This window comes from Acanthaster planci, linkage group LG01, assembly GCF_054643075.1.
Source record: "Acanthaster planci isolate LZ-2023a linkage group LG01, COTS_SCS, whole genome shotgun sequence".
Taxonomy (NCBI): domain Eukaryota; kingdom Metazoa; phylum Echinodermata; class Asteroidea; order Valvatida; family Acanthasteridae; genus Acanthaster; species Acanthaster planci.
The window spans coordinates 12,882,895-12,897,062 of record NC_141777.1 but is presented as its reverse complement, the minus strand read 5'-3'; the positions used below and the strand labels follow the sequence as shown (position 1 = coordinate 12,897,062).

General features: G+C 41.1%; 1 protein-coding gene across 5 annotated transcripts in view; it reads right to left on the bottom strand.

Moving 5' to 3' along the window:
- Positions 1-14,168, bottom strand: part of dhtkd1 (dehydrogenase E1 and transketolase domain containing 1) — a 47,263-nt gene that overhangs the window by 28,754 nt on the left and 4,341 nt on the right. For 3 of the 5 annotated variants that reach the window (XM_087134081.1, XM_087134076.1, XM_087134085.1), the window contains exons 3-8: positions 13,747-13,867; positions 12,633-12,702; positions 4,495-4,611; positions 1,520-1,627; positions 571-682; positions 48-212 (exon numbers count right to left, since the gene is read on the bottom strand). In XM_087134081.1, the coding sequence (XP_086990207.1) occupies positions 48-212; positions 571-682; positions 1,520-1,627; positions 4,495-4,611; positions 12,633-12,702; positions 13,747-13,867 (693 nt within the window). Of the gene's footprint in view, positions 1-47; positions 213-570; positions 683-1,519; positions 1,628-4,494; positions 4,612-12,631; positions 12,703-13,746; positions 13,868-14,168 lie in introns of those variants that run through there. The other 2 variants (XM_022235283.2, XM_022235285.2) reach the window with 2 other exon arrangements.

Genomic DNA, 14,168 nt, shown 5'->3' with positions numbered 1-14,168 from the left:
ATATGAAATAGGGGGAGGCTGTGACTTGCGAGGTGTCTGTCACTCACACAAATGGGTAAGGATGTCACCGGTGCAGTTCTTGGAGGACGATGGGTATTCGGGGAGACCGCTCATCTTCCTGAAGACGAGAGTGGCCGGTACCTGCAACAGACCCACCTGTAGAATGAGCCTGCCTCGGTGGGGCATGCACAGGATCATCTGCTCCAGGTCGGCTGAGTACAGAATGCAGATGTCAAGAAAATTATTTCATGACATTTACACATTAACAGACGCAGCAGGGCAATTCCAGCATCATCACTTTTGCAAAATGAGACAACTTTGACTTCTCGCTGTTTTCACAACGTTTTATCAGAATGATCCAAACCAGCTCTCCAACTGTGGGCAAGGAGTACTCCAACAATTGAACAATTGTTTCTAATGACGTTGCAGGTCAAGAAACTTTTATACCTGAATATAAAAAATTTCTCTTTTCAATTTTCTCAATATGATACCAGTAGGTATGTCACAACACTATTGAAGCCATGAAGGAATGTCCATAGTCAACGTTGCACAGTGCACTGAGCAACTCACACTCTGCAGCTTGTCTGAGCAGCTGGTTGAAGAAGCCAATCAAACTCTCCGCTCCCTCTCCGCCATACCGCTTGACAGTGGTGAACTTAACGGCCATGTAATTCTCCAGAGCCTGCAAGAAATGAGGTTCCATACGTGTACGTTACACGGCAAGTGAAGTGAACTATTTGCCCCTCCCCAGGAAGACATTTTCTATCAATGATGAAAGGGGGTGCTAGTGTTTGAATGGATATGGTAACTGCTGAAACTTGAAAGCTATTTCTCAATGAGCCAAATGCTACAGCATGTCCTCAGCAAGTTGTGATGACACATCAGTACTACTTCGGCCAAATAAGACTAAGGATCAAAGTACATGTTCTGTAAAGTTGGCAAATGAGGAAAATAAGGCAAAATGCCAACGTGTGATGTGACAGGACTGCGTTTTACCCTTTGTATTATTAAACAAACTTACAAAATTGTCTGTCTGATGTGAAACTATGGACTCATTCTGTTTGGTACAATCCCATGAGCAATAGCACAGGCACATTGAACTCGAGTCAAAGAATAAAGAATGCATGTTGCTCTTGTTCATATAACAATGCACGTACAGTACATGTTATTTGGCATTTTTTACGACTTAGGTCGATTTGGGCGGAAGGGCGCAACATTTGGAATTTATTCTGTACCTCTAAAAAGGTTTGCAAACAACCTGAAAAGCTCTGGTGAATTTTACCGCACACAATTTTGGGGATGAGGCAGTGCCCCTGAATGCTTTTCACATATAAATCTTCGTGAACCTCTATCGAACCACGCATTTAACAGGACTTGCGTTACGGACACCGTACATGCAATACCTAATTCACAGCTCCATGAGTATAAACGGGTATACCATTCCTCCTTAAAGCGAACTTGCTCCAAGTTTGGGTGTTATGCTATAAAAATGCAGGGAATTGGGAGATGCCTACGGTACCTGTGCCTTGGCCAATAGCACAGCCAGTTCAGTCTTAGCCTGATTTGAGAGGACCATTTGATGCAGCTCCTCATATCGTTGGGCACACCATTCCCTCTCTGCTATCGTCTGCCGAAAAAAGGGAGATGTGCGCAGGAGAAAATTAAAATCACATTTGATCCAAGTGACAATGAATGACTATAAGCAAACATATCTTGAGACCAAACGTGTTATCTGGTTTTTTCATTCAGAATTTTTTTCAAACACCAACACGCATTTTCAGTTCATCTTTCCTAATGTTTTTAAACTGTACTCACAACTAACACACCTGTCCATATCTGTGTGTGCATTTTCCATGTACAAGTGGTCCTATATGAAGTAGGTTGTGAAAATTGTGTACATTTGAATGTACAGGAGTGGAACGCGGTAAATCGATGTCCGTACAGAAGGGACTGAAAATGTACACATAAATTGGCAGGTGGCCTACATTTACATTCATCAAGTACTGGTACAGTCTCGTTTGATGTCTTTTGCCTCACACATTTTGCAACATACAAACAACCCTTTTTGTCCATATTTTTGTCAGAATCTGTGAGCAAAAGTAAAGCAAGTTTCCAAGGACCTGACCATGAAGGCAGTTCATGATATCGAACGTGAGAAAACAGGGTTCATTCTATAAATTCAGGGTTCAAAAGTGTGACAAATTTGTGTCCCTGACACACCTGTGTAATTTGACATGGAAATGTCACCTAAATTGTTTTCAAACTACATGTAGTTGTATTTGTTTGGCAGGTGATTTCCATTAATTAATCGCTCTTGGAAATTAGAGAATGTGTTCTGAACTTATGTAATCATACCACCGCTAACCAGTATGTCGGATGTGACAGGGACATTAAAAATTGTGGACCCCTAATCTACAGAATGACCCACATATTAATTTAATTAAACATGTATAATTGCCGAGTGAATGTCATTAATCAGCACAGCAACCATATGTGAAACCTCAATGCACATGGAAAGGATCAACAATGTTTAGTTGGTAAGATTTGCTTGAGTACCGTCTTTCTAATTTTCCTGTTTTGGGGTTGTTTTTTTTTTCATTACAAACAATACAAGTAACATTCCTGGATTTAGGATGCATTTAGAATCTCTCCCACCATTACCCACCATCCTTTGCAGTAAACGTCAAGCAACAGTGCAGCTATAGAGCCCTCCAAACTTTTATTTATCAAATACAGATCAAAACAACGTTTAAATCTTAGCAGAATTAATACAAGAGTATGCTAGGATTGCAAACGCCGGGCCCCCTAACATTTTTTTAAATTTAAACTTCTGACTAACAAGGCCAAAATTTCAATAAGGACAACTTGTCACGCACAAACAACATTGGGGAGTCATGAGTGAACTGGGTTTATGAAAGGGGCCTGCACTCTTCATGGCAAGATGGAGGCGCCCAAGATTAACAGTATTTTTTTACAAGGTGCTCAAGACGAACAGCCACATGGTCCAGTACACAAGGGTTATGGTGCCCACTGCTCCCAGCCGGGCTAGGGTATTTGTTAGCAGTCCTACAGTGCAAAGCAAAAGTTAACTATGGGCTGCCTTGACAGGCTAGAATTTGTGATTGGGACACAAGGCTGCATTTTGAATATTTGGTTTTGTCTAGTCACACTCAATGCCGTCCAAAACGTGTATCACTGAGCTCGCCAGGGTCATAATAAACCAGCAATAAATGAATGAATGTCATCTGGTCAGTTGCACTGGTGTAATGAGTAATGAGTTGTGCAATTTTACACCTGTGCAAGTACATTGTACACAGAAGGTCCTGGGTGAACTCAAGTCCCACCAGGGCCATCTTGCAAATTTCTTTCTCACAGGTTTCAAGCAGTACTGCTTCATGTACGCACAGTAAGATTGATTTTATTTCCAGAATTTCAGTAGCTTTACTCCACAGCAATTTCCCTTTTATATTTTTTTTGGGGGAGGGGGGGCTTTTTTTATTAAATTGTACAGTACTGGCAATGTTATACAGAATTACACAGCTGCATTTGTTGACCAATGCTCACAGACATTGGTGGTTGAGCCATGACGACGGCAGAGGACACACCCCCACCCACAAACCTGTAGGTGGTCAATGGGCTTTGAAAACTCAGGCTTCATTTGAGTGAGCAATCAACACCACTGCTCATGTGTACAAACACTGGCAAAGGTGGCAGAGCAGTCTTTTACTGTTTTATGCGTGTACTGTGCCTGCTACCGTAATTCCTAGTATGACTCGCCCGAGCCCAAGTTTTAGAATTTGTAACGCAATCCTTCACCTCTTGAGTACCACTTACCTTGCCTTATGACATTTTTTGAACTTCTTTGTTGATTAACAATGTATGTACACTGTACATGTATATTAATCAGTACAAACTGTGATAACACTCAGAAGAAGCATAAGTATGGCTGCATCACATAGCATCACAAATGTTGCCAGACTGACAGAGGGTATCACTTCTTTTTTTTTCTTGGTAGGGTGGGATTTGACTATGTTCACAAGTTATTCATCGAACAAATTTCATGCACAAAGTACATGTGGTTTTGAACTTGCTCTTATGTGGTACACAGTTTATACTAAAAGCCCCTGCACTTAAGTACTTCAGGTGACATCACAGACACTGCACAGTTCGATCCCCATCGACAGCATGGGACAATTGAAATGTTCAGGGAGAAAGTTCATTTTAAGAAGAATTTTCAAAAAAAGGGGATGACTCTTAATTTATTCTCATGCAGCTCAGACACAGGGCCAGGCACTGTACACAGACTTTCTTTCCAATGCTGAATTCTTTTTGGAGTCTCCATGCGGAATTCTTAAGATCCCAGACAAGGATCAGTACAGTACCTAGAGTAAGGTAGGAAGAGACACTGGACAAGAACTACAGTGTAATTCGGATTCCAAAGTTTCTGAATGATGTACAACTACATGTACCCCGTACACGGCACACGAGCATTACCGGTAGATGCATGAGTTCCACAGACATCCTGCCACAGTACATCCGTTCCAAATGCTGGACGATATCGGCCAGCGAAGCCGACGTCTGGTCCACATTCAGAATACCTGTTTGTTTTGCCGAAATATTACTTGTTAGTGTTGGCGGCTCAACTGAGCCTCTACAACATCCACGGGTACTGTTTGGGGTTGTTCCTCAAGAAAACAAATCATATTCAGCTACATGTACAGGTATGAACAATTTGGAACTTGCTTTTACACATTAAACATGGTGAAAGTAGCTTTCTTACCGTGGATTCACATTACAAAATGAAATTCAGTGTTTTTTCTTATAATATGTGGTAATGGATGAATGGTTACACATGAATGCATCAATTCCCTCAAGCAAAACTGACAATTCACACCTATATTTAGAGGAATACACATGTCAAATGTTTTGAGCTCGACATTTGATAAGCAAGGTGTTCAAATTTGCAGTCAGGTGACAAGTCATTGTGTGGAAGGGCACACGTTACATGACAGGCTGTTTCGCATCTGTCTTACAGTACATCCCACTTCGGCCTTCAATATTCATGTAAAGCATCCATGAAAGAAGACCAAAACTCCATGATTTAGAGTACTCATGCAATAGACAAATCATATCGAGTACTGAAGAAAGACGTCACTGTAAACCAGAAAGCGCAGTGCAAACGAATGGAGTACGCGCGCGTTGGTTCACGCACTCGTGCCTTTATATACACTAATTGTGCGCGTGACGTATTCACTTCGGTACTCTACAGGCCCTCAAAGATTCAAGTACTGAGGCAATTCACAATTCATCTGAATACATAAAGGTACTAAGCTGAGACCGAATATGGTCTAGTGACAAGTGATGACTGAAATATGCACCGGTACACCAATATATATGTCTGTACTGCAACTTATACTGTGTATGTGGGTCTTTCCAATGTAATGGGGTACCTTGAATCCTCTCACATTTTTTCATTCACAAAGAAAAACAGCAACATCAGCTTATCTGGGGTTGAAGATTCAACTTAGTTAATGCACACCCATGACAGATGCAAGTACATGACCATATGACCAGAAAGAGTAAATGCTTTTGTTTTGTGATTGGTTCTACTTCCCCCCAAAATGAACACTCACAGTTGAGCAGGTCGTACAGCAAAGGGCTCAATACATGAACAGGGCACTAGGCTGCAGGCTGCTCATATACAGGGTAGTGGAAGATTGGGAACACAGGATATATACACTGACATCAGAGAAACTTAATACAGAGAAATCTCAATAAAGCTCACAGTGGTACACGGTTTCTGAGAACACCGTGAATGGATTTGAATTGGATTACAGCTGTTAATAAAGAGGTATCAAATATCAAAGAGGTTACTGTCCTCCAAAAGGCCTTAAAGGCCTGCCCATGTACTGTACCAGTACATGTCTGTACAGTACATGACACTTCGTGGGCATGCACATTTTTGCAACTTAAAAAATTTGAAAAATAAACAAGGACCTCTGCAGGCCACAAGGGACATTTATAATAAGAGCCATAACATCCCAACACATGCTCCTGTGTCATAGTGCTGGTGATTAATGCACTTCGTTAATATAGCTTCCACACAATGTGACTGACACAAATGAATAGAAATATCACCAATAAACTAATCCAAGTTGACATTTATTTTTCAAACTATATGGGTGTAGCTTTTAAACATCAATACATGTACACGTACCGTATGCATTGTAAAGAGATAAAAAAAAACACGGGGGTGGGGGGGAAAGGCTGCGTGGTTCATTGTCCACTGCACTCATGAGAGTGGGGCAGACAACAAACCCCCATAGTTCTGGGGGTACAAAAGGTACCCAGTAAATCTGTCCACTGCATTTGGAAATGAAAGGGGATGTACATGTACTGTCCACTTCCACAGAGGGGCTCATCTTTCTCTAAAGACAGTTGTCTGGCTTACTGTGTGAACAATTTTTTTGGGTACAGGTTTGAAAGCAATATGAGAGTACTGGTCATGTACAGTACATGTATGTACCTGTAATTAAAATGGAAACTTCACTACCCATACTGCACCGGTATGACGCCGGTTTTCATACAACAATCCATGTTGTTGGTTTTCCCCAGTGATAAATCATTGAAGTATTAACTTTTCACCATCTTTATCAGACATAAATCTTTACCAAAACTTAAAACAGATAACTACAACAACTTGATTACAAAATATTGGTATATGTACATGTGTATGTGTAACATGATTGTCAACTGAATCAAGAACTGTAGTGATGTTGAATATGCATCAATAAACCAGCCAAGCGTGTCCATCACGTGCAGTGGCTTGGCCACCGCCCGTGGTGCGATAGTCTTGTGTGCGGCACCAAATAGAGAGGATGTGTCTCTCCTTCCTTCGAAGTGTGACCTCGTCCGTGCTGCGCTGCTGCAAATAAGACTCATCCCAAGGCAGAGACCGCTGCTATACAACAGAACTACATGTACATGTACCAGTAAATAAAATTCATAAGTAATAAATACCGGATTTATAATTGAGTATTCCAAGGACATTGACTCGACTAGATCAATTTAAACTTGTGCCTCTTGAAAAGACCGATTCAATAGTTTGAACTACATACATGATCATGTACATGAAGTTGTGCCTTCCACATGCTCAAGGTACACGTACACGTAAGTGTTCACTAGCATCAACAGGCTGCAGTACATGTACATGGGTGGGCATGCACTGTGTTCAGGGGACAAGTTCTTTTGTTAGGGAAATTTGAAATGTGGGGACATTTCTTAGTCCCCACAATGTTTTTGGTCCCCACAAAATACTGTAGGTGAAATGTCGAGTGTATATCCCCACGACTACAGCGTGGGAGAATGTGTACCTGTTTACTACACGTCTGATGAGCACCTTCCTCAATGACCGTCTTTCCCTCAAGGGGGGTGTTGCTGACCGTCTTTTGCCGCCATTAAGGAGGCAAATTGGCTGGCCTTTCCTCCTCATCCTTGGCAACCTGCTAGTTCTTGCAGGTAGCTTGCTGCTGTGCCAGGGCTCATGAGCTGCACTGATGTCACTTGGATGAATGTCGAGCTGGAAGTAGAAGCTCATTTTTCCTCATCAGATTCAGGACGGATGTCACAGATCAAGGATTGATTGAAGAACAGTGGACAAATGGGGGATGAGGTTGGAAAGTGGGACATTTCTGCAGAATAGCCTGGATCCAACTGATTCAAATGAAAGAATTTGCAGCTATTCTGACAAAACGTACAAATACCATACATGTATGTAAGTCTGTATCTCGACTGTAAAATCAACTTCAGAAAATACGAGGCAGCCTCACGATAGATCACTTGCAGTGACACATGATTTCAAGTTAAAGAACAATCATTGTTATGGTTTATTGATCAGAGACAAACAACAAGATCATTACTGTACATGTACATAACATGTGTACTTTACAAAACACAATGTACATGTATCTCATTTGGTCAATCGTACCATGTTACAATGGAGTAATTAATAAGAAATTGTACAATTGTTAAATCTTTAACTTACATGAGTTTCTAGAAGTCAACATACAGCACAACTTTTCCAATTTACTGTAACAACACTGTATACACGTGTACAATGTAAATGTTACAATGTATAAATCACTTATCTAAAATTATCCAAAGTCATCAATTTGGGTAAATCAATTCCAAGCTTTGATTCTTCTTACTTGTACACGCAAGGTTGAAGTTTCTGCCTTCCTCTGCTGAGGGTGTACATGTACTTTCCATCTGATGGCTGCAGGTACCGGTACATGTACACGGCTGGTGGGGAACCACCTCATGAACCAACTTTCCCTTCAGGAGGGTGCTGCAGATGGTCTTCTCTGTCGAGGAAAAAATCTTCATATGCTTGGACGGCCTTTCTTCGTAATCCTTGGCAACGTCTCCCTTTGTCAGCTCATGGTTGGCTACTATGCTAGGGCGAAAATACAGCACTGACTTGGGTGATTTCTGGGCAAAACTGCTTCTCCCTCATCAGATTAAGGACGGATTGAGGTTTCCTGGTCGGACAGATGAAGTGCACGAGAGACCTTTAATGGTAGTAGCAGTCCTCCATAGCGAAGAGGTTAACATTTCCCCCAGAACTTCTTGTTGATAAATCACCAACCACCAAAAACAATCAGGCTCTATCCTTGACTGATCTCAAGAGCAACAGGGTGAGAGAGAAATGACATTTGAGATTTCCTAGTGTTAGGAGTTGCAAACAATCTTGCTGCTACAGTACTCTTACGGGACTTAAAGGTTCAAAATCATGAATGGTTGGGCCTGATGGGTGTAAAGGAGAAGACACAAAAATGAAAAAATGTAAAATTGTCAATGAAGTCCTGAAGGTTATGACATTTATTAACTGTTGAAATATGCTTGAAAATGGTGAAAATACTAATTACACAAAATACAGCACTGCTCTAACAACAATAGAGAAATTTACAAGCCCGCCTCTCTTTCTCCAACACAGATGGTCTTTCCCACGGAAGCAACCTTTACGTGCTTGGCTGGCCCTTCCTTCCCAAGTCTTGACACCATCATGCCAACTCTCAGGGTGGATCAAACCTTCCCGAGCAGGTGAATGACTGGTGAAGTACAGGCATGTGCGTACGGCTGACCAGTGGCAGGATGGGGGTCGGAGAGAGGAAGATTTCTGAATCCTTGGGTTGACCCTCTACATCCCTGGCTGATATCCAGAGTGATGAGGAGAAGGAAGAAGAGTTTGGGTCCACAAGTGTCAAAAGCTTCGAAGAATTTGAAGCCATCCTGACAGAACTGAAATGTTTGAAATCATAAAGAATTACTGGCAGTCTGGTAGATGACTGCATACTTGTACATGTAGGCATAAAGGAGAATACACAAACACACAGCAGACACACAAATGGAGCAAAAATCACAGTCACTGAACTAATTGGAGGTTGAGACGTTTATTAATCTAGTTAAATATTAATGCAGCACAGAAATAGTGGAAAATAAAAACACAAAATGGAGTACATGTACAGTGTAATACATGTAGCATTAACAGAGAAATTTATGAAGTGCATATCTTACCACAAATAGCCCACTTCAAGGTGCCATAAAATGCACTACCTGTATTTCAGCCCAAAAAATGATCACATTTTTTATAGAGACCTTGTTACATATACTGGTACAATGCACGCTGCACACACACGTATAGACATGTAATTATGTACATGCACACCATGTACATGTGGGAAGACCATAATGATCTATAATAGGGACAGGAGGAATACTTGTCCACGTACACAGCTAGCGGTAGGGAGGGGGGCAAGTGGCAGGTGTATTTGGGTGTGTGCATGCATGTGTACTAAGTACATGTACATCATGCATAAACATACACGTATAAGGTGTACATGTAACATGTATGTACACCTAAACTGTGCATTTTTGTAGGAAAGGGAAGGGCAGGAACAAGTACTGCCAACCGTTTGCTCTTTGCAGGCTGCCAGTGCCACCATAGGCATGCACAGCCTCGATCTGGTGCCAGCTTTACACAATAAATACCGCCGTTTCGGTGATTCCCGTGTACGTTGCTGATGCAATTTTGCTCGTGCCGCGTTAGTTCTTATACCATGCGACTGGACAAAGCAATTCTGACGCAATTTCACAAGCCGCCAGTTCGAGGCTCTGCATGCCTACGGCGGCAACGTGCCAAGAGTGAACAGCAGGATCAGGCACGTGTACATGGACATGTACATGTAGCTTCCTCTGAGAAGTTTTTCTGCTATACATGTAGGTTTGAATTCAATATCAATCAGAGTCCAGGGAAACCTGAATAAATCACATTCCTATGTACATGTAAGGTAACACAGGTTTTCACTAGACAATCAATGGTGGTGGTTTTATTTGTAATAATTATTCAATAAAAATTATTCATCAATTTATCAGTTATCGCTCTGGGTGTGTACTAAAGACAATTTTCAGTACAGAAATAAATAAAAAGTTTTAAGACAAAACTCTTCGTCAGAACTCAAGAGAAACAACTTTCCCAATGGGTATAAGCACTAATAACTACATTTAGTATGCTTCTCAATCAAAAAGAATAAAACCATACATATAAATATTTTTAGAGATATCAACACATGTACAACTTTGTTCACGGTCATTAAACTACATTGTAGCTTGATCAAATACGAAAGTTAAACTCATAAAAAGATTGATTCAATAGTTTGAACTTTGTGCCCTCCTGCAATTACATCGTACATGTATAACATGAAAGTGATATGGTGCACTCATTTGCATCTACAGGCCGAAGGTACCGTACACGACTGAAGAGGAACCTGCTCATGGACCGACAATGGTGCTGTTGACAGTCTTCTCCTTTCTGGACGCAATCCTCATGCACTTGGCTGGCCTTTCCTCCTCATTTTTAATGACATCTTCCTGTTTGACATATGTAAAGTAGTTCCTGGTTTGCTGCTGTGCCATGGCTCAAGTGCACCAATGATCTGATGATGACATCATCGCCTCCTCAGATTGACTCCCTCGCAGTCTGCCTTTTTCAGCTGGACTGTAGTTTTTATTCCTCTATGCTGGAAGTTTGCCGAGTATCACCGCTGCTTAATTCCATCCTAGCAAGTCAGTCTCCATCTCATGTACCCTAAAAATATAGGCTTTGGTAAGCATCGACGAAACTTCCCCTCAATCACTGGTGGTCTGCTTTCCTTTGATGGCACTGTACTCACAGAAAATTTAGTACGACAGTTGGACAGGCAAGATTGCACAAGTACGTATCTGGACGAATACAGGGAAAAGTGAATAAACCTCACAGCGACACAGGATTTCCATGAACAAACACTTTGGTTTTTATTGAAGTATCCAGCGCAGGTACATGTACACGTTATACATCACTGAGTGCAGAGCAAAATGTTCTTGTACCTCATGTGTTGTATCTCACTACACATCCATGTTGGATACAGAAAGCTCTTTCCATGTATTTTAGGGGGGTTCGATGCTTGTAAAAAGCAGTCTCGTTCCAATCACTTTTTAATGTTGTTACTCTGTTACGTGTCAGTTTGTTCACAATCCAGTTCCTTTGTGTTCAATAAAGGCTTGATTAAATTTCACTGTATAAGTTACTTGTGGTTTCATCGCTGAGTGACTAACACTTTTTATTCCAATAGGGATAAAAGGTAGATCGTGTATGTACATGTATGTCATTTTGCATCTACACTTCACAATGTTAGACTCTGAGCTAAACACTCTAAACCAATCAAATGAAGTGATTATACATGTGACTCATTAATTCATGCACTGAATCCCAAAAGCTGATTTACATGCAAACAAAAGCAAATGGCATGATTTGAACAAAAATTCATGCCGAACGGGAATGTAAGACCCATAGTCTTTACCATCACCGTATGTAATGAAGGGGTCACAGGAGGGCATTAATTTGCCGTTACACATGTGTGAACAGTGGTTTAAAAAATCAGATGAAAAAAATGGGGAATAAATAATTCTCCTGCCATTTTCTAAAAAAAAGATTTCCATGTAAATTAGTTACTGAAAAAAATCATTTGCTCTAAAGAGCAATTTAAATTGGTGATTTTTATGGCCAAGCCCCGCAAGCTGGTACATATACAAATATGGCTTGTACTTACATGTACTTGCCATTAACTTGGTGTACACTGACGACAGTTTTCCAACACTTCTTGTCCTTTTATGGTCATTCCCCAGCCATTCAGATAAGCAAATTACGAGAGAAAACCTAAGGAAAACTGGACTTCTGCGCTACGGCAATTTACCCCATTACTTATGGAAAGACCCAGGTGCACAAGCAAACAGCAATCTCAGCTTTGGCCAACACTTGGGGCTATGTTTAATACTTCAAATATTATGACTGGCAAAAAATGACATGGACCTTGTACACAAAGTGCCAACAATTAAGACCACTGTGCCAAAATGCCTGATCACTTTCACACAGTTAAGTTCTGCGGATACATACCCTCTCACAAAAACGTAAAACAGCTTGAGAAATTGTTTTCACGGCCCTCCATCTTGATTTCCAAAAGCAAAAGTACCAGGTCCATGTGACATTAAAATGTATCCAACACTGTTTCAAAGTTGGACAAACTTTTCTACTAACCTGTCAGATCAAAGGTCTGGGGCTCTGAAGACGAGAGGCCATAGTGTGCTGGATCAAGCTCAGGTGTTGGCCTGGGGTGAAGGAAAATACAAAAGTATGTAACCAAACAGTTGAATATGCATTTCATTGACTTTCGCACTTCCAACTATTCAGTTTTAAAAACAAATATTTTGAATATGTTATACACATCTGGCCAGTCCGTGTGTTTTATGACATACCTCAACACTCTTTCAGACTTTTAACTGTTTTAATTCAACTTGGAATAGCACTTCCAAAACTGCCAAAAAATGGAAGGTTCATTTTAGTGTCCCTCTCTGCAGTCTAATTTTGAGTTGCTGTATACAACTAGGAAACGAAATCTTCCTGTGTTTCAATTGTACCAATTCAACATTTCACTCAACACCAATTCAAAATTTGCAAAAATGGAAGGCTCATGTTAGTTTTCATAGATGCCGTCTAATTTGAGTGATTGTATGCAACTAGGAAAAGACACCTTCTAGACTTTTAACTCATGAGGACGCAACAACTAGTCAAAAATTTTCAAGACTAGTACATGTATCTGATTAGGCACAGTCTCTGGAACTGATGCGCACGCAATGTCTAGGTGTGTGTCGAGTCACGCTGAGGCCAAATTCATGTACTAGCCCATATTAGTGAACCACACGTGACCGTATTTCAGCCAACCAGGATAAAGAACCAGGAAGGTCTGTTATAAACTGTAATAATCATTCAAATTTCTGAGTATTCAAGTATTCAACACAGCTGTAGTGCTGGACTAACGGGGACTGTGGCACCATGGTGACTGAGATGTATTTACGCCTCTGGAGAAGTCCCAGTCGCTGTATCAACACTCTTGAGGATTAATTTGTGTAAATTCTGTGCCTACACGCAACTGTTCTGCAAAGTACATTCACAGGACATTGCATAGATACAAGTCAAATTCACAACTCCTGTAACTGATCTGAAGCTTTATACTGTATGTACGGTTTTTAGGACTGTTCGCTCTTGTTCAATCTAAACTGACATCAACGCTGCCTGTATTTCAAGGGCATGGTAGTGAGTGCTGAACTATCTATCAATAATTTGATGTGAAAAAAGGGTGATTGTGAACTCACTTGGGCCTCTGCATGTCTAACGCATCCACTTTGGCCTTCTTGTGGCCATAGTAGCGGTAAGCCTCCACCAACTGGACCAGAGCAGCACTGTGGACACGATTTCTCTGGACATCTGGGCAGACTAGGTAGGAAACAGAGGGTGTGGAAAAGAAAAATAGGCTTCGCTCTAGCTTGTAACAAACTATGATTTGAATTTAAATATCCCATTCAGTAGTCTGGCGATGCACACATATGACCTATGGTACTGGTAGTAACCTGGTAAAGGTACCAGGATGTATAGAAATACATACAGTTTATGGTGCAGGGTGTGTTTGACACAATCCACCTCGAGCAGAAGCACCCCCTCATCGGTTAAAAAGAGCCATATTGGTCGGGAGTGTTCATTTTGTTGGTAACGACGCATCCATAATGCGTGTATGTGA